This window comes from Labeo rohita, chromosome 15 (assembly GCF_022985175.1).
Source record: "Labeo rohita strain BAU-BD-2019 chromosome 15, IGBB_LRoh.1.0, whole genome shotgun sequence".
Lineage (NCBI taxonomy): Eukaryota > Metazoa > Chordata > Actinopteri > Cypriniformes > Cyprinidae > Labeo > Labeo rohita.
In genome coordinates this window covers 38,548,783-38,574,088 of record NC_066883.1, presented here as the reverse complement: position 1 = coordinate 38,574,088, position 25,306 = coordinate 38,548,783, and the positions used below count along the sequence as shown (strand labels likewise).

General features: G+C 37.8%; 3 protein-coding genes and 1 long non-coding RNA gene across 4 annotated transcripts; 2 read left to right on the top strand and 2 right to left on the bottom strand.

The window, feature by feature from the left end:
• Nucleotides 1–655: 655 nt before the first annotated feature.
• Nucleotides 656–7,512, bottom strand: socs9 (suppressor of cytokine signaling 9). The gene is made up of 2 exons (XM_051129754.1): nucleotides 7,245–7,512; nucleotides 656–5,398 (listed from the first exon to the last, which is right to left on the bottom strand). The coding sequence occupies exon 2, from the start codon at nucleotides 5,252–5,254 to the stop codon at nucleotides 3,734–3,736; it is 1,521 nt and encodes a 506-aa protein (XP_050985711.1). The 5' UTR covers nucleotides 5,255–5,398; nucleotides 7,245–7,512; the 3' UTR covers nucleotides 656–3,733.
• A 664-nt stretch (nucleotides 7,513–8,176) lies between these two features.
• On the top strand, nucleotides 8,177–11,289 carry LOC127177467 (uncharacterized). The gene is made up of 4 exons (XR_007829230.1): nucleotides 8,177–8,322; nucleotides 10,419–10,554; nucleotides 10,663–10,707; nucleotides 10,816–11,289. It is a non-coding gene; the product is annotated as an uncharacterized LOC127177467 (long non-coding RNA).
• A 2,743-nt stretch (nucleotides 11,290–14,032) lies between these two features.
• Nucleotides 14,033–20,259, top strand: paf1 (PAF1 homolog, Paf1/RNA polymerase II complex component). The gene is made up of 14 exons (XM_051129696.1): nucleotides 14,033–14,241; nucleotides 14,513–14,542; nucleotides 15,703–15,795; nucleotides 15,883–16,004; nucleotides 16,120–16,186; nucleotides 16,295–16,396; nucleotides 16,480–16,585; nucleotides 16,669–16,737; nucleotides 16,817–16,920; nucleotides 17,033–17,149; nucleotides 18,348–18,476; nucleotides 18,550–18,655; nucleotides 18,822–18,906; nucleotides 18,986–20,259. Exons 1-14 carry the CDS (start codon nucleotides 14,195–14,197, stop codon nucleotides 19,294–19,296), a joined length of 1,488 nt encoding a protein of 495 aa, XP_050985653.1. The 5' UTR covers nucleotides 14,033–14,194; the 3' UTR covers nucleotides 19,297–20,259.
• Nucleotides 20,260–20,748: 489 nt separating this feature from the next.
• On the bottom strand, nucleotides 20,749–24,039 carry gmfg (glia maturation factor, gamma). The gene is made up of 7 exons (XM_051129697.1): nucleotides 23,876–24,039; nucleotides 23,496–23,592; nucleotides 23,369–23,418; nucleotides 23,238–23,287; nucleotides 21,443–21,525; nucleotides 21,280–21,353; nucleotides 20,749–21,016 (listed from the first exon to the last, which is right to left on the bottom strand). Exons 1-7 carry the CDS (start codon nucleotides 23,876–23,878, stop codon nucleotides 20,945–20,947), a joined length of 429 nt encoding a protein of 142 aa, XP_050985654.1. The 5' UTR covers nucleotides 23,879–24,039; the 3' UTR covers nucleotides 20,749–20,944.
• Nucleotides 24,040–25,306: the final 1,267 nt, after the last annotated feature.

The window sequence follows — 25,306 nt, the reverse complement described above, 5'->3', positions numbered from 1 at the left end:
AAGCTTTCCATTGAATTATAGTTTGTTAGGATAGGACAATCTAGAATGTGAGGGTGCAGAAAAATCACAATATCTCAGAAAATCGCCTTTAAAGTTGTCCAAATGAAGTTCTTAGCAATGCATTTTACTAATTAAAAGGTTTTTACAAAATATCTTCATGGAACATGATCTTAAAATCCTAATTATTTTTGGCATGAAAGAAAAATTGATCATTTTGACCCATACAATGTATTTTTTGCTATTGTTACAAATATACCCGTGATACTTAAGACTGGTTTTGTGCTCCATTAAGTGTGTGTGTACTGTGTATATTTATTATGTATATATAAATAATACACATGCAAGTATATATTAATGACAAATAAGTTATGTTTATATTTTATATATATATATATATATATATATATATAAATTGTAAATTATTTGAATGTAAATACATGTAAATATTTCCAAAGATATACTGTATGTATGTGTATTTATATATACTTAATAAATACACACGGTACACACAAACTATTTTAAATGCAATTAATTGTGATGAATAGTTTGACAGCACTAAATAAAAGCTCCTTTTTGTAGCATTGGTAGCTCCTGATTCAAAATGTAGTTATAATTTCACACAGAAATGGCAAAAAAGCAACACCAGAGAGTCAGAAAAGATACAACATAGTTTATTAATATGTGCTTTTGTTACACCATACACACCAATAAAATTATTCACACTTGGCTTTAGTATATCAGAAATACATGTGAAAAAATGTTAAGCATATTAGGCAAGCCTTAAATATAGAAAATAAATAAATATCAGTGTAAAAAAAAAACAAAAAAAAAAACAAAACAAGGCAAGCTGCTTTAAGAACAGAAGTTTGTGACATTCATGATGGTCCTCTGGAATCACGGTAAACTGTCGACATAAAACAAAACAACCTCACTGTGTTTCACATCAATCCAGACTTGACCAGCAAGGCGACACGTCTATACGTACAAAAGATCCTTACAGAAACAGCAGGTTAATGCTAGAAATACGCTAACAGTTGCTTAACGAGTGAGACTTTCATCGTCTCCGAACACGTGAAGTTTGGCCCCTTTGAGTTCAGATTCAGTGTTGTAGTTTCTGGAACATCTTTGACATTTTCATAGAGTTTTACAAGCATTTCTAACAGACACATACATGTCGTTGTAGATTCACTCGTCTCAATAGTTTTCAATGGGGTGTCAGTAGTTGAGATTGTTCAAATATGTGGTTTCTGAACAAATCACAAAAAAAAACCTAAAACATGCCTTGAGTGGAATTACAGAGAATGAACACTGAAAACAAAAGCAACGGAGTGGAATGAATGAATGAAAGCGTGTTCGGAGCGTTTCTCCAATCCATATCTGATGTCCAGATGGAAAACCAGGCCTCAGTATTCAGAGAATCCGCAATCCTGTCATTCCCAAATCAAATCACGCCCGAGAGAAGCTCTTCTCCAGACACACAGACTCTCGTATTACACTAAACGAGACATGATGAGTCAATGAGAGTGAGAATGAGAATGGTGAAGCAGCGCTCGTCCAAGAGAAGCAGAGCTGTGGATCTGGTCTATTTTATTCATCAACAGCCTCAAGATCTGGTGCAGTGATCCGTTCTTGAATGAAGCGTCAGATGCATATCTGTGTTTGACGTGTGTGCTGTGATTAAATGAGCAAACATGCATTGAGCGTCAGTCATGAGTATATGGGGCTCTAGAGAGAGAGAGAGCTGATACTGAGATGCTCCATTATCTCTATTAGACTCCATTAGAGCTGATGTAGAGCAGCATTAGCAGCGCTTCTCCAGTGTAATGTACTTCAGTGCTGTGGCGTCAGCGTGCTGTGAGCGGCAGGAACGCGTGAGCGTGTCTGGAATGAGTGACTGATGTTATGAACGAAAGATCAACATCTCTGACATCATCTAACGCGAGGAACCGATCCACACGCCTCCTCAGACTCAACCTGCCGCATTAAAGAACGATAACTATACCAATAACTATAACGGTCACAGCACAGGGGAACAATTTCGCTGGAAACACCTTGAGTGTTTGTTTGTTTTTAGTTGATGAACAATAAAACACTGACAGCCAATCAGAATCCACAGACTTTAAAGAACTTGAAAATTTGACGACACGCTCTTACAATAAATAAATATAACGCTGACCGTGTTGATGCTAATATAGTTATCGGTTTAGTTATCGCTGTTCTAGCTGTCGTTATAGTTAACATAATAGTCACGGTTATGATCATGGTTACAGTCGGTCATCTTTATACTTAACGTAACATTCGTTGTTATAGTCAACAGTTATCGTAACAGTCAGCGTTAAAGTCATCGCTATAACTATCATTATAGTCAATGTTACACTCGCTGTCAAAGTCACCATTACATTCTTATAGTCACTATTATAGTCAACACTACAGTCAATGTTATATTGATACAGTCAACGTTACATTGTTTTAATCAACGTTACAGTCAATCTTACACTGTCATAAGCCCTATTTGGACGGGACTAGTTTTCTATGTCTGAGTTTCAATTCTTATCACCTGATGTGTGTGATTTTCTTGTACCAATTCGGACAGGACTAACATCTCCGTGTTTATTACAGAGGTGGGAGGGTCTGTTTTGTACAGCTGGGCATTGCAGAGATCACACACTCTGTATGTGCGTACTCTACTTGTGACTCTATTTGTGACTCTGTTGACTGTAACAATGTAACATTGTATGGGTCAAAACTATCAATTTTTCTTTTATGCCAAGAATCATTAGGATATTAAGTAAACATATCAAAACCTAATTTTTAAATAGTAATATGCATTGCTAAGAATTTAATTTGCACAATTTTAAAGGTGATTTTCTCAACATTTTGATTTTTTTGCACCCTCAGATTCCAGATTTTCAAATAGTTGTATCTCGACCAAATTTTTTCCTATTTTAAACAAACCATATGTCAATGGAAGGCCTAAATATATTTAGCTTTCAGATGATGTTGAAATCTCAATTTCAAAAACATTGACCCTTATGAGTGATTTTGTGGTCCAGGGTCACATTGGTATAGTAGTCAGTCACACAGGGAAATGCGTTGTGAAAAAAAATATTGTTGGCAATCACAGACATTTGCATTTGGACAGGATTTGTTTTCTCAGATGATCACTGAGTAGGTCATTTGATATGGAAATATTACAGAGGTTGTGTCGGAAAAACACAGATGTGGCACATTCAGACGGGATTAAAATCGCAAAGTACGTCTGTGAATTACAACCTTCTCTAACGACCCCCTGTAAAACTAGTCTTGTCCAAATAGGGCTATAGTCAACGTTACAGTCAGTGTTATATTGTTACAGTCACCGTCATGCTGTCATAGTCAACATTACATCATCGTTATATTGATACAATCAGCGTCAGAGCCAACGTTTAAGTCTACGTTATAGTCATGGTTATAGTGTTTGCTATAGTTATCGTTCTTGGTGTGAACAGGTCGTAACTCCCAAACGGAACATTTGATAAGCATGAGAAATGTTCTAAACTAACGAAGGCTTGCCGATTCAGTGTTACTCAGTTAATTGCTCCAGTGAACCCTGTGACGAACTGCCAACATCATGATGATGAGCTAACAGCACTTAGACTCAAAATGAGTATCATCAGAAAGGCACTCACGTCTTCATATCAGCGGTGGCACTTCCGGTCGTGTTCACGCCTCCGTACCCGAGCCGACGCGCACGTCACTCCCACCAGGTGTCAAGTCTGCGAATGCGCACGCGCTGCTTGTAGTGGTACTCCTTCAGGTGCTCCTTGAGAGCGTTGGGCAGCGGCAGCGCGTTGATGCCGTCGTACGTGGTGCAGCTGCTGATGACGGCGCGGCAGATGCGCTGCAGGCTGAAGGGCTGCGAGCGGTGGATGGGGTTGGACAGCAGCGGCTCGAAGAACATGCACGAGTTGGGATCCTTGTAGTGCTCGAGCAGCCCCGTGACGGTGGGCGCGTGGAACACGCTGGGGTCGTGGACGTCGAAGCTGAAGTTGTGGTTCCACTGCTCGATCCGCGCGTGCAGCGAGCGCCCGTACCGCCGGAAGCTGACCGAGAAGAGGTAGTCTTCCTGCGCCGAGTCGCGCAGCAGGAACGTGCCTTCGGGTTTGCCTTCCAGCAGCGTCTCCGCCTGGTATCGGTCCATGACGCCCCAGTAGCACGCCAGGTTCGTGATCTGCAGGAGATCGGGAACCAGGCAGTGGATGTAATCGATCTGCGTGTGGATGCGATGGTGTCCGTCTTGCGATTTGGGACTGTCCGGATGAACTAGAGTCGCGCCCGTTAGGGAACGCGTGGACGGAGACGCGGCGCCCAAATCGAAATCAGACGACGTGGTTGACGCGGCGACCTCGTCTAGCGTGTCCAAGCAGCTCTGAAGAAGCAGCTGGTGCAGCGTCGCACGCTCGTCCCCGGCTAACTCGTTCATCCCGTGAGCTAGTTTGGGTCCCAGTTTATACAGCGGGTTGATTTGCGCCGTCACTTCGAAGGTGTGGATCTGGGCGTTGGGCGGCGGTTCGACTCCCTGCTCGATGCTTATCCGTCGCCTCTCGCGTAAGCGGTCCTCCTCGTCCTCCACGGGCGTAACGGCGCACACCAGCGCAGCAGATGTGGATCCGGAATCCAAGACGGGCGCTTGAGAAATGGGAGCCGTGTGCTGTTTGATGAGGTACCACTTCTGCGCCAGATCCGAGCCGGCAGGGAACGGACAGCTGTCCAGCATGAGCTCGCTGAGGTGGATCTTACGCCTCGAGGACGTGGACGCCGTGGACGGCGAGTGGGACAGGCCTTGGCTGTGGGTCTTGATGGGGAAGCACTGGCCCACCGCGTCCTGGATCTTTTGCCGAAGCGTCCTGCTGCTTCCGGACGCCTTGCTCTCCGTGTCGCAGCCGACGTCGGCGGCCGGCGAACCGAGCGACAGCCTGGCGGAAACCCTTTCGGACGACCCGAGGACCTGCCGTCTCCTGTGCTCCCGCAGCGGAGAGGACGAGCCGGCTTCGCTGGACTCCTGCAGGCCATTCAGCAGATCTCCGTACTCGAAGCCGTCGCTCACGGGTCGCTCGGAGGTCAGGTCGTGCGACGGGTGGCTTTTCTTCTTCCCTCTCCCGCCCTTCCTCCTCCCTCCGTCTCGTCTCTCCTCGGAGCGGCTCTGACGCACTTTGGGCCGGGCCCCGCGCTCCCTCTCCTTCCCACGATCCCCTGTGTCCTCAGGCAGAGACATGACGGCGGCGGGTGAGAGTCGTTCTGAAGCGGAGCGGATTGTGCTCAAACGAGAGTCATTTCACATTCGCTGAACATGACTAATTAGCATTCGACAGATACTGAGTCCATCCAGAAATGATCACATCCAGATCATGCTTTCACTCTGTGGAGACAATAGAAAACAGTGAGATAAACCGTTGAGACACAGTGATGAATGAATGAATCAAACACATGCTGACCGGACTGGTTTTCGATCATATTCATTGTGCTGCTGTATTGTTAGAGTTTAGTACACTGTTCTTGAATAGATGATGAGTAAAGCAGTGTGACGAGCATTAGGAAATATCTGGAACAACATTTTTTTTTAATTCTTGTGTAATTAATAGGCATGTCGCTTTTGTGAGGTCATATTAATTAACAGATGACAGTGAATATTCCTGTGTCACTCTGATCGGGATTATTGTGAACTGTGAAAGAAAAAATAAAACTTCAACTAGCTACTAATTACCCGCTGTGAGCAACAGATTTGTTACTGTTCACTAAAGTGATTAAAGTAATACAATTACTAAAACTAAAAAAATACATAAAATAAATAAAAATAACAAAGCACATACAACTTCTAATAACTGTGAACGATTAATCGCGATTAATTGCATACAAAATAAAAGTTTGAGTTTGCCTAATATATGTGTGTGTACTGTGTATAATTATTATGTATATATAAATACAAACACATTCATGTATATATTTAAGAAATATTTACAAGCATATGTATTTATTATAATTTTTATATAATTTATATTATATATAAATAAAATCATTTTGTATATTAATAACGTATTTCTCATACATATACACATTAATTTGTGTGGATTTATATAGACATAATAATTGCACACAGTACACACACATATATTAGGCAAACTCAAACTTTTATTTTGTATGCAATTAATCGCGATTAATCGTTCACAGCCCTAACTTCTAAACCTTAAACTAAATAAACTAAACTTTAAAAAATACAAAAACACATTAAAATTACTAAAAATCAAATCAATCCAATAACAGCAAGTTTTTGAACAGTAATGTAATTTGTAATGTCTTTAAAGACATTTTTTCTGCTCACCAAGCCTGCATTTATTTGATCCAAAGTACAGCAAAAAAACAGTATAATTTAAAAATATTCTTATTATTTAAAATAACTGTTTTCTATGTGAATATGTATTAAAATGTCTGAATTTTCAGCATCATTACTCCAGTCTTTCATGTCACGTGATCCTTCAGAAATCATTCTAATATACTGATTTGCTGCTCAACAAACATTTCTGATTATTATATTAGAATCAGTATAATTTTATTTATGTGTTTATTTTTGGGGAGAAAAGAAATTAAAGAAGTTATTACTTTTATTTGGCACGGATGCTCTAAACTGATCAAAAGTGATGATAAAGACATTTATAATGTTACAAAATAATTCATTTCAGATAAACGCTGTTCTTCTGAACTTTCTATTCATCAGAGAAACCTGAAAACTTCTACTCAGCTGTTTTCAACATAATAATAATAAATGTCTTAAGCAGTAAAATCAGAATATCAGACTGATTTCTGAAGGATCATGTGACTGGAGAAAGGATGCTGAAAATCCAGCTTTAATAAATTACATTTTAAAATATATTCAAATATAAAAGAGTTATTTTAATAGTAAAAATATATTTCGAATTGCCACAGTTTTGCTGTATTTTTGATCAAGTGATCGCAGGCTTAGTGAGCAGAAAAACATCAAAATCACAGTTTACATAAAACTACATGAAAGCTCAGAAACACATGAACATGACAGTGACAGTCACAGATGAGACAGAAACGAGACAAAAACAGTCTATTCAGTGTAAAAACACTTTACAAACACAACACAGCACTGAGAGTCACTAAACACTGATAAACTCTGTGTGTGTGTGTGTGTGTGTGTGTGTGTGTGTCAGGAGAGAATCATCAATACAATCACAAACACGAACCTGTTTCTCGAATAAAGGCGTCGTGACCGCGCTCCGCTGCTTCTGACGACACCGCGACACTCCTGAGCTATAGATGAGGCGTCGATGAACAAACTGTGATCGATTAAATCACTTTAATACGTGAACTTTCATCAATAAAGTCGCTTTGACTCGCGCTAACTCACACAGCCCTACCGTAGCGGTGACTTCACTTCCTGTTCACGGCGGACGGACTTCCGACATCCGACGGAGGAGTCTTCCGGAATGACAGCAGAGGATTATGTTTAGAACTATCATGTCTAAGGTTTATTTGGTTTTTTTCAGTTACATTTATTTTGCAATTATGTACATATTAATACAAATATATACATCTCACAACAGACGTAGAAAAAGGGTATACAGAGAGAATAATTATAAAATAAAAAAAGAAACGCACAAAAGAACAAGTGCATGTACATGAGTAAAAAAGGATCTATGCCAGGGATAAAAGAAAAATTAAAATGAAAACATTTAACTAACCAAATTAAATTTACACAGTGCTTCATAAGTCTTTTTAGCTTTTCTGTTTCTAATATTTTGCAATGTAATACCATATTGTTTAATTTCTTTAACAAAATGTTCACAATTTGGCTTAGCTTTTGTCCATTTCTTTACATGAATGTGATATTTTCCAAGTAAAACAATTAGTTGAGTAAGAAAGGAAATTGTACTTTTAGAATCAATAGTATCTTGTACAAAAAAAGGTTTATTTGCTGATGTGTGGCTGGTATTAAATAAGAAACGTTTGTTTTTCAAAATTGGGGTTTTACCGCTGACATGGGTTAAATTATTATTGGTTTTATTAGTGTCAGGCGACTTTATGAACGTCATTATTTCATATTCAAATTAAATTAAAATATTTAAGAACACTTTTTAAACTGCGTTGACTTTATGTTTTTGATGAGGACTTTTATCCTGAAATGTGAGCGCAAGCGCGCATGCCCGGAAGTGGCGCTTCGGCGTGATCAGATTAACTACAAACTGTTCCTGCAGCGTTTCGCAGTTAAATGCGTTTAATTAATTAGTCGATCACATCAGCACAACCATTCGCTCGTCACAGGTACAGTCGGAGCTCGTTCACTGATTCCAGCCGCGTGTCTGACTGACAGATGTTGTTGTTGTTGTTGTTGTTGTTGTTGTTGTTGTTGTTTTCAGGATGGTGTGTGATCTGCTTTTACGCATTACAAGTAACGCGAGTTACGTAATCAGATTACTTTTCAAGTAACTAGTAAAGTAACGCATTGCTTTTTAACATACAAGAAAATGTTACTTTGTTTCACCGTGTATTGACTGACAGCTCCTCGTGTTGCCATGTTGAGAGAAATCACGAGTAAGATGTTACTTTACACTGTGTGCAGAATTGTTAGACACACTAATATTCTGGTCATATTTTTTTTCCAAACACATTTTACCAATTCCAAACCACATCAGTCTTAATAACTACTATTAATTTTGTATTTAATCATTTGTAAGTGATATATATTTGTCCGTGAAGGCTGGAAGTGAAAAACTCCTTATATTCTGGTGTGCAGAATTATTAGGCATGTTTTCTTTTACAGATAAAATGAGCCAAAAAACAGATTTAACCCAGACTGAAAAGTCAAAAATTATTAAATGCCCATGAGAAGAATGCAATACTAATGCAACAGTAGAATTTGCAAAGTTAAGGCTTGACCATTGGACAGAGAAATGCTTGTTGAGTCTGCATGGTCAGAAAAAAACAGGTGGAGAAGAAAAGATGCATGTGAACTGCAAAAGAATTGGGAATTAAGGTGAAGAATTAGGTGTGACACCATCAGGAACCGTTTAGTCTCCAGCGCCACCATTTTCCAGAACTGCAACCTACCTGGAGTCTTCAGAAGCGCAATGTGTCAGGTTCTCAGAGACTTTGCTTGGGTGAAAAATCCTAAAAAATGACCCTCATTTAAAGAGAATAACAAGCTGAAGTGTTGTGAAATACATGAAGACAGTTTTTTTTTTTTTTTTTTTTTTTTTTTTTTTTTTTTTATAGGCTTTATAGACAGATAAGTTGAGAGTGACTCTTGAAGGACAAGCATCACATCCTCTTATACCTCTGATTCAAGAATTTATCTTTCAAAATCTGGCAGTAAGTTTTGGGAGTTCATTTTAGTCCATCTCTGCAAGTCAGACTTTTCAGGATAAGAGACTAAACATGAACTCCCAAAATGTACTGCCAGATTCTGTTTTTAAATCTGTTTTTTGGCTTTTTTATCTGTAAAAGAAAACATGCCTAATAATTCTGCACACCAGAATATAAGGAGTTTTTCACTTCCAGCCTTCACGGACAAATATATATCACTTACAAATGATTAAATACAAAATTAATAGTAGTTATTAAAATTGATGTGGTTTGGAATTGGTAAAATGTGTTTGGAAAAAAAAATATGACCAGAATATTAGTGTGCCTAATAATTCTGCACACAGTGTAGTTCTAGAATAAATGTGAACATGCATTTCCTCGGTTTGATTCAATCTTCATCAAGGTGAAATGCAACTCAGAATATGATGCAAACCTGCAATAATTAAATGTTAAATAACACAAATAGCCCAGTTCTCAAAAGTAACGCAACACATTACTTTCCATAAAAAGTAAGTAAGTAACAGTTTACCTTTGTAGGGAGTAACGCAATATTGTAATGCATTACAATCAGTCCTATAATTAGTGCATTAGTTCTTCTAGAAATGGCTAAAAACACATCTCTTCCATCTTTATTTGACCTTCTAAGTCTCTTCTAATTCTAATCTGTAAAACAAAAAAACGCTTGACCTTTTAAGACCTTGTAAGACTTGCACTCTATTCATTTTCAACTGCTTGTTTGTTTTTTTTAAATGAACACAAACTTCTATTCTTTTTGTATTCTATTTATTTGTTTTCTTTTTATTTATTATATAATTAACAACGTGTAACGTGTACTGCGTTAGGCTGACTGAGACTTGTCATAGCACTTGCGTATCATTGCTCTTTTGTTGGTTTTGATTGCTTTGTCCTCATTTGTTAGTTTGGATAAAAGCATCTGCTAATTGACTTAATGTAAATGTACTTTAAAAGTACTTTAACCCCAACACTGCTGATCAGTCAAACTCAGTGATGATGATGATGATGATGATGATGATGAAGGTGTTGTTGTTCTCTAGGTGTCAGGATGGTGTGTGAGCTGCTACTCTCCTCGGTCTGGTTCCTGTTCGTGATCTTCTGGCTGGAGACCATCAGTGTTTGGCTCTTCCTGTGTCTGTACTATCAGGACCGGGTTTTCTATCACTGGGGTTCAGGGTGAGTCCAGCACTGACTGTCGTTCAGTACCCTTCATATGTGCTGAAGAACTGTTGTGATGCTCTTATTAAGTGCCTCTGTGAGTGATGCTTGTTGTTGTGTGTGCAGTGAGTTTGCGGATGATCCAGATCAGTTCCTGTATGTGTTGAGCAGGTGAGCTTTATTTGATTTGGAAACGCTCCTGTTTCACTTCTTGTCCCAGTTCAAAAACAAATACTGTCAAATCACATTTTGACGCCGAGCGTTTGTCTCCCGCCGCAGAATCGACCTGTCTGCGCACATGCAGACATGAGGAAGTGACGTCACGACACGAGCGGCAGGTCACGCGAAGGGACGCGGGGAGGGTCGGAGGTCAGCGGTGATGTCAGCGGATCCTCGTGACGTCAGAGAGTCTGCGATGGACGGTTTCTACAGACGGATAGAGTCGGGAGATTCGTGTATAATCAGCAGAAACACATTAAACATGAGCAGCGTTTGCAGTTTACTAGAAGGAACGGTGGAACATTTTAGTCCTGAGGTTTTAGATTTCTTCACATGATCAGCGATTAGCAGAAATGTCTTTAAAACAGTTCCCTGTGTGAACATCACTCATAGCTCATCTTTTAACCCGCTTGGAATTTCATTTTATAAAACACTAACATCTCCAGATGAACTTTTATCTAATTATCGTTTTTCTATTTTTGTATCAATTTGTCTTTTTTATCTAATAATAATAATAAAGCAGTTTTAAACAGAGTTTCTCTGAGGTTTCTTTTCTGCACTGAACAAAATATACAAATAAAATCTCCCTAATCTCTCTTTCATGGAAATAAAAATAATGTTTACTATTTCATACAACCTCAAAAACCTTCACAAAGAAAACCACAAATCAATCAAAACATATATATATATTTTTTATCTTATAAATATGACTTGGTATGTGATAATATTGACTTTGCCATAATTATAACTTTTTTAAATCTCAGAATAAATGCTTTTTATATTAAAATTATGATATATATGTGTGTGTATATATATATATTTATTTATCACAAATTACAATAAGGTTAATTGTGTTCACATGAGTTAGTTTTTTTCAGCTGCTTACACACAAAATCTTTACTTGTCACACAGTTTCTAAAACCTGACACTCAAACACCAGAACCACACACCAAATCTGCAAAACCATACACTAATTCTCAGCCTTTGACTCAGTTTTCAATTTCATAAAACACTTTTTGCAAAACACAACACACAATTCTTTATGTAACACACAAGAATTATTGTGTATTCTCAAAATATATTATGCTATTTTACTCAATATGATATTATTTTACTTAAACATATAATGTATGGTCACAACAGTAATCAATAGACTGATCAAAATGTTGATTGTTATAATACTGGATGTCTTAACATAGATTGAGAGTCTCATGTGTATTCTGTTGGGCAGTACTGGTGATTTTCACTGGATCATATCAGTGAACTTAAGTGAACTCATGAACTTTGGGTAACTTCCAATTTATGATGTATGCCCCATGTGACCACCTCCAACCATTTGGAGATGGGTCATTTTTAATTGGGTTGGAGGAGTCAAGATCATCGTGACCGAGATAACCAAACTCCACCATTGAAGATGGGCCAGGTGGGCTCACCAAAACAGATAGGAGTAACCGGAATTACCAATTTTGGTGAGCATGGATAGGTATAAGAAAGGACGGAGACTAGATGCAGCTGCTGTCATCTCGGCTTTGTTGCTTTGTTCAATAAAGTCTTATTTTGACATCTGGAACTCTGCTTTTCGAGATTTATTGACTTCATTGAGAAAATTCATCAACTTTGCTCCACAACATAACCTAACAGGAAGTATCTTGATTTTCTTTTTCAAACACAACCAATCAAAATGCCACACTAATTCGTCAGTGCCTCACACTAACACCTCACCTGTGCAAACACTCATTGCTTTACTTAACACCAACCAATCATGGCCTTAGAATAGGCCTTGGAATAATCACCATTTTCAACAAATTATGTTTGTTTGTTTGTTTGTTTGTTTGTTTTTGTTTTGTTTTGTTTTGTTTTTTTTTTGGTAATTCCAAGCCTGCATTAATGTGATCCAAAATACAGCAAAAGCAGTGATATTGTAAAATATTTTTACTTTTTAAAATAACTGCTTTATAGTTGAATATATTTTAAAAGTAATATATTGTAATCTATACAAAAAGCTAAATTTACAGCATCATTGCTCCAGTCTTCAGTGTCACATGATGCTTCAGAAATCATTCTAATATGCTGTTCAAGAAACATTTATTATTATTATAAATATTTAAAACAGTTGAGTAAATTTTTTCAGGATTCTTTGATGAATCAAAAAAAATTGATAGAAAAAAAAAAAATATATAGAAATTAATAATTTTATTTAAAGACGCTTTAAAGTGATCAAAGGTAAGGATAAAGACATTTATAATGTTACAAAAGATTTCTATTTCAGATAAATGCTGTTCTTCTGAACTTCCTATTCATCAAAGAAACCTGAAAAGCTGTTTTTAACATTTTAAATTTATTAAAATATAAAACAATTATTTTTAATAGTAAGAATAATTTAAAAAATATATTGTATTTGCCCTACTTTGGATCAAATAAATGCAGGCTTGGTGAAGAGACTTCTTTAAAAAACAATTATCTTACTGTTCGAAAACTTTTGACTGGTTGTGTATTTCTTTTCTTTTGTACTGTGTGATACTTTATTCACAACCACAAATGCTTACAGTAAAAAATTTCAATCTTGCTTTCTTGTTTACTGTGAATTTTTCTGCCAGTTACTTTCATTCTTGTACAGAAATATACACAGGAGCTCATGAAAGAAGAGCTTTAGGTTTTGAATGTGTATATGATATATGCAAAAATATAATATTATGGCAAAGGTGTTTCCAATGTTTGCTTTTGAGACGAGTTTGTGATATTTTGAATGCAGTGCTTCATTCTGCAAGAGACGTGGGCCATTTTACATTTTGTGTGTGCAGTTCTTAGATTTGTGTGTAAAGTTTTGAAAATGTGTGTAAGCAGTTGAAAAAAACTGTAATGCACTATATTGTGTGAATAACAAAGAACAACTTTAACAGTATTTATAAATACGTTTTGTTGTTAAATCACGTGCGTTCATACATTTGTTTCTAATGTTGAACATTTCCTTCTCTACTGTACGAAATAACACAATGGAATAACAGAACTAACTGAAAGCAAAACAAATGCATTAAAAGTCACTTTAAAACAAACATCGCGATGTGGGAAAAGTTTGGAAATTCTGACACATCCGTGTGTTTACTTACATTTACTCTACTGAAATAACACATCTGTTCATATAACTGCACGAGATTATTATATAGTGATATGCGTCATTATATAAATGTATAAATGCATGAATACACGTACAGAGTTGATGTAATTTGATTTTGTGCGAATGTGTTTGATGCAGGCGCTGGTCGGGGCAGCCGCTTCTCCCGCGCGGGGTCCTTCAGCAGACGGTGCGGGGCGGAAGTCGCACACACACGAGCGCGCTGCTGTTGTTTCTGTCGATAAACCGATTTATAACTCTTTATTTCTGCGTTTCGTCGCTGTTTATTAATAATTTGCGTGGAGAAGCGCGTTTATTTTCTCCACCATGGCTCCTACAATACAGACGCAGGCGCAGCGCGAGGACGGACACCGGTGAGAGACATTTCGATAAAAACACACAGATATGATGACACAAACACGGAATACAGCACATCTGATCACTAAAACACACGCACATTCACTTAGACAACTCTTTATCACGCTAATAACTCTGTTATGTTTAATTACAGACACTATAGATCGGTATTGTGCGCTGGTCGTGTCTTATCTGAGTGTTAGTGTGCTTCATCTGAGTGTTAGTGTGCTTCATCTGAGTGTTAGTGTGCTTCATGAAGTGTGTAACGTGTGTTTTGTGTTTCTGCAGGAGTTCAGCTCACAGAAGCGTCCCAGAGAGGTACTGATGATGATGATGATGATGATGTGTGTCAGTGTTCATGTTCAACATTCACATACTATCAACCCTAAATAGTATTCAACATTCGTTTTCTTAAGTGCTACTTAGTGTGGATGGTGTGTGAATTGGTACAGTGAGTTTAGTGTTTGAGTGATCTGCAGATCAGCTTATGACTCGACCAATCTCGTGAGAGTGGGGCGGGGCTGTCGATTTGACTGACAGATGGAAACCTGTTTGGAAACAGGATCAGATCTGAGACCTTCGTTTTTTAATAAATGTCACATCACTATCTTCGATAATATTAAATGATCAATTATGCATTTTTTTTGTGATTTTTGATTGTTTTTTTTTTTAGTTATTTACCTCTAAAAGTTCCATATTTTTAATGTAAAATATGCTTTTTTTATTGTTACACTTCCAGTCAAAAGTTTTTGGACAGTAAGATTTTTAATGTTTTCAAAGAAGTCTCTTCTGCTCAACAAAGCCTGCGTTTATGTGATCCGAAGTACAGCAAAAGCAGTAATATTGTGAAATATTTTACTATTTTAAATAACTGTTTTGTATTTGAATATATTTTAAAATGTAATTTATTCCTGTGATTTCAAAGCTGAATTTTTATCATCATTACTCCAGTCACATGATCCTTCGAAAATCGTTCTAATATTCTTATTTGCTGCTCAAGAAACATTTATTATTATTATTATTATTATTATTATTAAATATTATGTTGAAAACAGCTGAGTAGAGTTTTTTCAGGTTTCTTTGACTAGAACGTTCAGGAGAACAGCATTTATCTGAAATAGAAATCTTTTGTAACTTTATAAATGTCTTTAACGTCATTTTTAAATAATTTAAAAGCACCCTTGCTAAAATAAAAGTATTAATTTCTATAATTACTTTCTCAAAAAAATGCTGTTTTAAACTCAGCTGTTTTAAATACTGATAATAATAATCGGAAATGTTTCCTGAGCAGCAGATCAGCATTTTAGAATGATTTCTGAAGGATCATGTGAAAATTGATGTTTTTTTGAGCGATGTTGTTTTCTGCATGTGAACTTGATTCAGCCAATCATGTGAGAGTGGGGCGGGGCTATCCGTTTGACTGACAGATGGAAACCTGTTTGGAAACAGTGGTGTGTTTAAGCTCTTCTGTGCTGCAGGTCTGGCGTCGTGTGCAGAGTGAAGTATGGAAACAGTCTTCCGGATATCCCGTTCGATCCGAAGTTCATCACGTATCCGTTTGATCAGCACAGGTGCGGCTCTGACGATCATCTGCCGTTCGGTTTGTCTCTGAGGGGCTGCTGGGATGTGCTGCATTGAACGTGTGCTGTTCGTTGCAGGTTTGTGCAGTACAAAGCCACGTCGCTGGAGAAACAACACAAACACGAGCTGCTCACCGAACCGGATCTGGGCGTCACCATCGACCTCATCAATCCCGATACGTACCGCATCGACCCCAACAGTGAGACGAAACACTCATGACATTTATCAAATGTGACAATTTTACAACACTGCAAAGCTGCTTTGAATCAATCTGTACTGTATAAAGTGCTATAAAGGCGACCTGTGTGTTTCAGTTCTGTTGGATCCTGCTGACGAGAAACTGCTGGAGGAGGAAATCCAGGCTCCGTCGAGCTCAAAGAGGTGCGAGAGAATCGTTTCAGCACAGAAACGTGTTCTCCTGTGACCTTTGACCCCCAGCACTGACTCTGACCTGTGTGTGTGTGTGTGTGTGTGTGTGTGTGTGTTCAGGTCCCAGCAGCACGCGAAGGTGGTGCCGTGGATGAGGAAGACGGAGTACATCTCCACCGAGTTCAACAGATACGGCGTCTCCAACGAGAAGGTGGAAGTCAAGTGAGTGAGACGCCACCGATCAGTCTGAGCTCTCAGTATGACGCGCTGATCATCATGTGACCCGTGTGTGTGTGTGTTCGTAGGATCGGTGTGTCCGTGAAGCAGCAGTTCACAGAGGAGGAGATCTACAAAGACAGAGACAGTCAGATCGCGGCCATTGAGAAGACGTTTGAAGATGCACAGAAATCCGTGAGTGCACACGGAACACACACGTGTGACGTCAGCATGAGTCTGATGTGTTTCTGATTCATTCTTCTGTTGGAATCTTCCAGATTGCTCAGCATTACAGCAAACCCAGAGTCACGCCGGTGGAGGTTCTGCCCGTCTTCCCAGACTTCAAGGTCTCTCACACACTGACACAAACTTACATTATGTTGCTTATTGCGTTCAGCGCTCACGTCTCTCCGTCTGTCCTCACAGATGTGGATTAATCCGTGCGCTCAAGTCATCTTCGACTCTGATCCGGCGCCTAAAGATGTTTCTGGACCGGCGGGAGTGGACATGATGTCACAGGCCATGATCAGGTGTGTGTGTGTGTGTGTGAATCCCCACGCCAGACCAAGTGCTGCAAAACAGGCCTGATATTAGCTAAACTGATGATGCTGAGTTGACAAATATATCTGTGTGTGTGTTCAGGGGTATGATGGACGAGGAAGGAAATCAGTTCGTGGCGTACTTCCTGCCTAACGAGGACACGATGCGCAAACGCAAGAGAGACGTGGAGGAGGATATGGAGTACATGCCTGATGAAGTGTAAGACTCATTTATCAAACACAGCACAATCAACATCAACATGCACATTCAGAGTGACTGGGTTCGCAAAATGCAGACAGACTGATGAGAGAGTTTTGATAACACTAAAAATATATAATAACAACATTAGTAAATTCTATTAACACGTAATTCACATCGTTGCAGTTAATAGTTGGGTTTATGCTAATTGTAAACAAGCATGCAACATCAATGTTAATGAATCTGTAAATAGTGTGTTGAAGAAGATTGAAATTCATTAACAAGATGTTCAACTCTTAAATCTGAAGTTTACAAAGCATTTCTGATAAATGCTTTAAATTAAAAATTAAAATGAAAAATGTAAGGTAAATTTTATGCACAAATGAAGGTTTTTTTTTTCTTCACAGTTGTGATTTTATATCTCACAATTTAGACTTCTCAGAAATAAATTCTGTTCATATCTCACAATTGAGTTTATCTTGCAATTTTAAGTTTGTAACTTGCAATTCTGAGGAAAAAAAGCCTGAATTGTGAGATTAAAAAAAAGTTACCTTTTTTATTTTCTATCCCACAATCTTTCATAAAAATACCTAAAAAAGGAAGAAAAAAAACATATATTTATTTATATATATAAATGATTCAAAGATGTTAAGATGTCCACATTAAAAGAAATTTACAACAGTGATTTTATGTCCATAGAAAGCACATTAAATGTAAGTAAAGTGTCTACTTTTAAGGTTTCAAATAATTTTTTGGAGAATAAAATGTCAAAATTTGGTTGCAATAATGTTACATTGTTATTTAAATTAGTGAAAAATTTACTGACAAATGGGCAAAACCTAGAATAGTGGCAAATGTTAAAAATGTAGAATTACATCTGAATAGTGTTTGGGGTGAAAGTAATTCATCTTAATATGTCATGAATTCATTTTTGTTGTAAATATGCTTGACAAGATTGTTACACTGAAATGACATTTTAGTGGGTGTCTTCTGTAAATTAGGGAAAAAAGTATGATATTTATTTTTTTCGAAAAACAACAACAATTTAAAGCAGTATTACACACGTTGTTTTCATGCTTAAACCCTCTTTTGTCTTTGACATATATATATATATATATATATATATATATATGACAAAAATGTAACTAAAATACAAACATTGTATCACTATGTTACTAAAACAACACTGGTGTGTGTGTGTGTGCGTGCGTGTGCGCAGGTATGATTATAAAATTGCTCGTGAGTACAACTGGAACGTGAAGAACAAGGCCAGTAAAGGATACGAGGAGAACTACTTCTTCATCTTCAGAGACGGAGACGGGGTTTATTACAACGAGCTGGAGACCAGGTAACTGTCAGTCACACAGACGGCTCCGCCCACTGTGTCTGAGTGTGTGTTACTGACCGTGTGTGTGTTTTAGGGTACGTCTGAGCAAGCGGCGAGCGAAGGTTGGCGCTCAGTCGTCTACAAACGCTGTGCTGGTGTGTAAACACAGAGATATGAACGAGAAGGAGCTGGAGGCTCAGGTCAGTTCACATCTCACATCACATTCATCTGATCTCAGATCAGCAGCAGGGACTCATAAATGTGCTGCTATAAACGGCAGATGAAGTTTATTTGCACGGCAGATTGTAAATGATGTGAACGTGAGCACAGTCACTGATCTGTGTGTGTGTGTGTGTGTGTGAGCAGGAGGCCCGCAAGGCTCAGCTGGAGAATCACGAGCCTGAAGATGAAGAGGAGGAGCTGGACATGGAGAAAGACCTGCAGGACTCTGGTAACACAAACACCTTTATGTTGTACTCCTGTGTGTGTGTGTGTTATTGTGATATAACGCTCTGTGTTCCCGTGCTCAGGTGAGGAGCGTGAGAAGGGCAGCGACTCGGACAACTCCGAGAGCGAGTCCGAACGCGAGGATGAGGAGAGGCCCGCCGACGAAGAGGAGGAGGAGGAGGAGGATGAAGAGGGCGGTAAGCGGCGCGAGAGGAAGAGCAGCGGCAGCGAGAGCGGCGAGGACCGGCAGGCGCGAGACGAGGAGGAGATTTTCGGCAGCGACGACGACAGCGAGGATGATGAGGGAGGAAGAGCGAGGAGCAACAGCAGCAGCGTCCAGCACAGCGGCAGCGAGAGAGCGTCCGACTCCAGCGACGCCAGCGACAGCGATTGAGACGCCGGCACGTCACGCTCGGCCCCGCCCACCAGCAGCTGCAGCACTCGTGCTGTTTCCTGTTGTGAACTCAGATCTCTGTCTCTGTTGTGTCTCTGAAGGTTTTAGGGTGAATGTCCTGTCCAGCTCTCTCTTCACCCCCATTCAAATCCAATTCTGCTTGACCTGGACGTGTGAGATTGATTCGACGTGTGTGTGTGTGTGTGTTGCGATCTGTGATAGATGTTGATGTGAGACATGAACTGAATGACTGGTTTGTCATTTGAGTTTTCATTTGGTGTTTGATGTTCCTCTTTTATTTCTCTGCTTTTTCATCATGGACTGAGCGAATCGCTTATTAGTGAGCATCTTTTTCCGTAGTTTTCTCTCATTACAGTGTAAACATTGTAAATAAACAATGATTTGGTTTGTTTTCTAGAAGTGAATGTGACTGGAGTCGTACACAGTGTTGGGGAAATTTACTTCTAAAACTAATGCATTACAATATTGTAATGTAAAGAAGTAACTAATCGTGTTACTTTTTATGGAAAGTAATGCGTTACTTTTGTGTTACTTTTGCGTTACATTTTAAATCTAGGCAGGTCTTGCTTGTTTGTTTTTAATATAAAAAGTTCTATTTTAAGCAAATGTAAAAGCTCTTTCACACCAAAAAGTAAAATGAATCAGCCTCAGGCTGAAGGAAAAGTAAACTCACATCTACACTAGAAAACAGGACAAGAAACTTCAGGAGTTAAAAAATGAAGCACAAATGTTTATCTGAAGTCAATTTTGCTCATTTTTATTGTGGTTGAATTGGATCATTAAAGGTCAGCAGCAAAGACATTGTTAAAGGAAATGGGGTTAAATACATAAAGGATATTTGTGTTATTTACACATTTAATTATTGTAGGTTTGTGTTATATTCTGAGTTGCATTTCAATTTTAATTCATTTTGGTGAATACTAAATCTTTTTTTTTTTGCAAGTGAGATGAGTAAATGCATATTCACAGTCTATAAATGGGAAAACAAACTATTTAAAAGTAATGCATTACTTTACTAGTTACTTGGAAAAAAGAAAAAGTAATCTGATATTGTAACTCACATTACTTGTAATTCATTACACTAAAAAAAAATTTTTTTGAGTCAACTTAAAAATACATTTTTAGTTCGGTCAACTTAAGTTTAGTCATCTACAAATGTTAACTTGTATTAAGTGAAAACTTGGGTTTTTAAGTTGACTAAACAAAAATTTGGTTTGTTAAACTCAAAGGCTGGGCTTGTTACCCAGCTGCCTTACCATTTTAAGTTGAATGAACTCAAATATCATTTCAGGTTAGACTAAACTTTTCTTGAGTTGACTGAACTTAAAATGTTAAGGCAGCAGGATAACAAATTATTTTAAGTTGACTCAAATCGTTTTTTCATGGTGTACCCACAACACCGGTCCATGCACTAAAAATCACCAAACACTCTGAGATTGAGACGTGATTTATATGATGTTGATTCACACACTTGAAAAACAGTTTCTCCAGATTTACAGGCACAATGTCTTACATAATACACAAAATGAAAAAAGAGCAAGAATTATGATGAAATATTTAAAACAGGAAACAGTTCTCACTCTGAACAGAGATCAGTTGTGAGTGATTTCCTGATGCCGTTCACAATTTAGCGAAAAAATGACAATTTCTCCTTCAGCCATTCTTCGGTCAGGTCGTCTGGATTGCGAACCTCAAAGATCTACAGCGAGAGAAAAGATTTACAGCTTTATGAATCAGTGTCAACAGCAATGCCATCAAAAATACTCACGAATGCTCTGAAACAATAAAGTCCAACAACATCAAACATTCTATTAATTCTACTTCATAACATTTGTCCATAACTTTGATGAGTGTTTTTTTCATATGCAGCTCATCTGGTCCAATTATATCGCTTCTATAATCGGCCATTTGACCATTTACGTAACACGTGACAAACACAAGAGCCTGTGCTCGACCCCCGACCTTGGTGAGATCTGCCGACTGCACCAGCCTGTTCTTGCTGCCGGCGTACATCATCTGCTGCTCCGGTTTACAGCCTGACAGAGATCAGAATAACATCAAACACACAAACAGTGACCTAGTGCGGCAGAACTGCTCTCAGATCAGTGCACAAGTCTGTACTCACCCACAGGACTAGAGAAGATGAAGCAGAGCGGATACGACACCCGTCCGTCACCGTGGGTCAGTTTATAACTGTACACGATATACGTGCAACTGAGTTAAAGAAAACACACACACACACACACACACACTACTCAACACACTATTTTAGTATCACCAAGATACTGTTACAGGCTTTTACTGTACAGAGTTTTTTTTATAATGCAAACTATAGTTTTTATTTTTTGAGGTTTTCAGGTTTCAATTTTAGTCTCTGTAATTTTGTTGTGTCTTTGGTATTTTTTTCTAAAAAGTGTTTGTTTTTGAAATGTCTACATCATTTTTATTTTAGTGTAAAAAATATATTTATTATTTATTTATTTTTATTTCAAGTTTAGTTACTTATTTCAGTACTTCATGTTTAACTAAATTTGCCTTGACAACTACACTGTAAAAAACAATTTGTTGAGTCAACTTAAAATAATTTGTAACCTGGCTGCCTTAAAATTTTAAGTTCAGTCAACTCAAAAAAAGTTTATTCAACTTGAAATGTCAAATTATACTAAGTGACAACTTAGATATTTGAGTTGAATCAACTTAAAATTTTAAGGCAGCTGGGTTACTTACCCATCTGTTCAGTTTAGCAAACACAAATATCTAAGTTGTTACTTAGTACAACTTAACATTTCAAGTTCAATAAACTTATTAAAATTTTCTTAAAATTTTAAGGCAGTAGGGTAACAAATTATTTTAAGCCGACTCAAAAAATTGTTTTTTATTTTTTACAGTGTAGTTGAAATAAAGTTGCATCTTTGACATTTTAATTACATTTAAAGTTTATTTTATTTCAGTTATTTTATGTTTTTGATTAAATTTTAGTTAAGTGTTTTATCATTTTGTTGTGTGTTTTTGTCATTTTATTAGTTTATAGATATATCTTTCATTTCGGTTTTAGTTGTAGTTATTGTAGTACGTAAAGTTAAAATGAGCTGAAATCAAATAAATTAGTTTAACATTTTGTTAATGTTCAGGTAACAAAAAAAGTTTTTCATGTTTTCAGTTTCAGTTAACAATCTTGCTTTGGCAACTTGATCAAAGAAGTTAAAATTTTCAAAACATTTTATTGTATTTCATGTAGTGCTGTCAAACAATTAATCACATCCAAAATAAAAGTTTCTGTTTACATAATATATGTGTGTATATTTATTATGTACATATAAATACACAAACATACAGTGAATATTTTGAAAATATGTATTTACATGTATATATTTATATTCATATAATTGATAAACATATTTTTCCTAAATATATACATGCATGTGTGTATATTTATATATACATAATAAACATACACAGGACACACACATAAATTCTGTAAACAAAAACTTATGGATGCGATTAATCGTGATTAATCGTTTGACAGCACTAATTACGTATTTTCTGGTTTCATTTTACATTTTAGTAATTTTGTTGTTTTGTGATTTTCATTAGTTTCTTCTTTAAACATGTCTAGTTAAATGTGTTGTATTTTATGTTTTTCGTTTAATTTTAGTTACATTTTCATTTTCTTATTATTCCATTTTTAAATATGGTATATTTTTATATGTTGTTATTTGTTTTAGTTGTACTTATTTTAGTATTTAAAGTTAAACTAAATGAAAATGAGCTGAAATAAAATGAATTAGGTGAAGATTTTTGTAAATGTTCAGTTAACAAAAAACAGTTTTTCTGGTTTCAGTTTTCGTTTTAGTTATCAGTAATGAAATCGACTAAGTGCATGTATAAGTAAAGCTGTGGGCGTGGTTGGGTGAGGATATCGAGGCTGACGCTCTGGAAGCTCTTCTCTGAGTTCATCCATAGAGATGTTCTGAAACACACACAAACACACACACAGGTGAGATGACCTTTGACCTCCTGACCATCAGAGCAGCACAGAGGTGACACTGACCTCATATTCCTCCTCCAGCACCACCAGCTGCTTCTCCATATCGATCTTCACTGAGGAACACAAGAGCTGAATGAGCGTCTGAGAAAATCACGATCATTCGCACAGATTGACGGCGCGTCAGACTCACTCAGAATGGCTGCGTTGTTGGTCTCCTTACGAAAGCGGAACTTCTTGAGCTTCTCCTGCAGACCGACGTCCACCTCGCACACGACCAGAGAACTCGACTGAAGAAACAAACCCCACACTCGCTGAACATCTTTAACTTCACACTGCATTCACAGTTCTTACGGCAAAAGGAAGCGTGCATTCTCTCAGACTGAATTATGGCCATTATAACGGCTCGTTCGCGAGATCGAGGACAGGAAGTGTGTTTTGCTGTGCTGTAACGCGTCGCTTCCTGTTTTAACTAAAGTAAAGTCGTAAAGCAGCTCTCGAACTCGACGCTTTGAGACTCAGACATGTTATTCGTGCAGTCAGATCTGACAGAAACGGACGAGATGATCTTACCATCCTGCGGCTCTGAGCGTCCGGTTCCTCTGGGCTCCTCTGACAGGATGCTGAAGATGCGAGACGCTCCTGCAGACGTCAGATTGAACACTGCCTTCTGCTGTCATGAGGAACCACAGATCACTGCTGTTGGCACTTTCTCAATTCATCTGCAGCTGAACTCACGACAGCGTTCGTGCAAGGAGCTTGAAGTACTTGAATTTGACTTTTTTTTAAATGTAAGGCCTGGAAAACACCTGAAAATAGCAATGCTCCTACTTAAAAAGTTCTTGAATTACTGAAAGACATTGTGAGTGTTTAATTTGATCAATAAGCACATATTTGTTCATGAAAAAAATCACACAATACTTTTTCACTTATTTCAGTTAATGTGACAAAATTAGCGAGCCAGTAGTACTGACAGTGTCATATAAACATAACTGAAAAGAGGAACTGATAAACTGAATCATTTGAGTGAGTCATTTGCGCTCCAACTGATTCAAACTCGTGACTTCGATCATTTAGCTCAAGTGATTCACTACTCAAATTAAAAGAGACATTCATTTTCGAATTTACACATTGCTTGTAATGATTATAAATAGCTACAAGTACTGTGACTGGTGAAATGGGGCTCCAATCGGATCGCGAATCACGAATGATTTGATTCAGATCGGGACTTCAAATCATGTCAATGATTATAAATAGCTAATCATTTGATTCAGATCGGTGACTGGTGAAATGGGGCTCCAATCGGATCGCGAATCACGAATCATTTGATTCAGATCGGGACTTCAAATCATGAATCATTTGGTTCAGATCGGGACTTCAAATCGCGAATCCATTGATTCAGATCGGGACTTCAAATCGTGAATCATTTGGTTCAGATCGGAACTTTAAATCGCGAATCATTTCATTCAGATAGGAACTTTGCGTATCGCGAGTCATTTGTTTTAGATCGGGACTTCGGAGTTGGTTCGTGAATCATTTAATTCAGATCGGGGCTTCGGAGTTGGTTCGCGAATCTTTTGATTCAGATCGGGACTTCAAATCGTTAATCCATTGATTCAGATCGGGACTTCAAATCTCGAATCATTTAATTCAGATCGGGACTTCGGAGTGAGTTCGCAAATCATTTGATTCAGATCGGGACTTCAAATCTCGAATCATTTAATTCAGATCGGGACTTCGGAGTGAGTTCGCAAATCATTTGATTCAGATCGGGACTTCAAATTGTGAATCCACTGATTCAGAACAGGACTTAAAATCGCAAATCATTTAATTCAGATCGGGACTTTGGCGTGGGTTTCGCGAATCATTTGATTCAGATCAGGACTTCGAAATGGGTTCGCAAATCATTTAATTCAGATCGGGACTTTGGAGTGGGTTCGCGAATCATTTAATTCAGATCGGGACTTCAGAGTTGGTTCGCGAATCATTTGATTCAGATCGGGA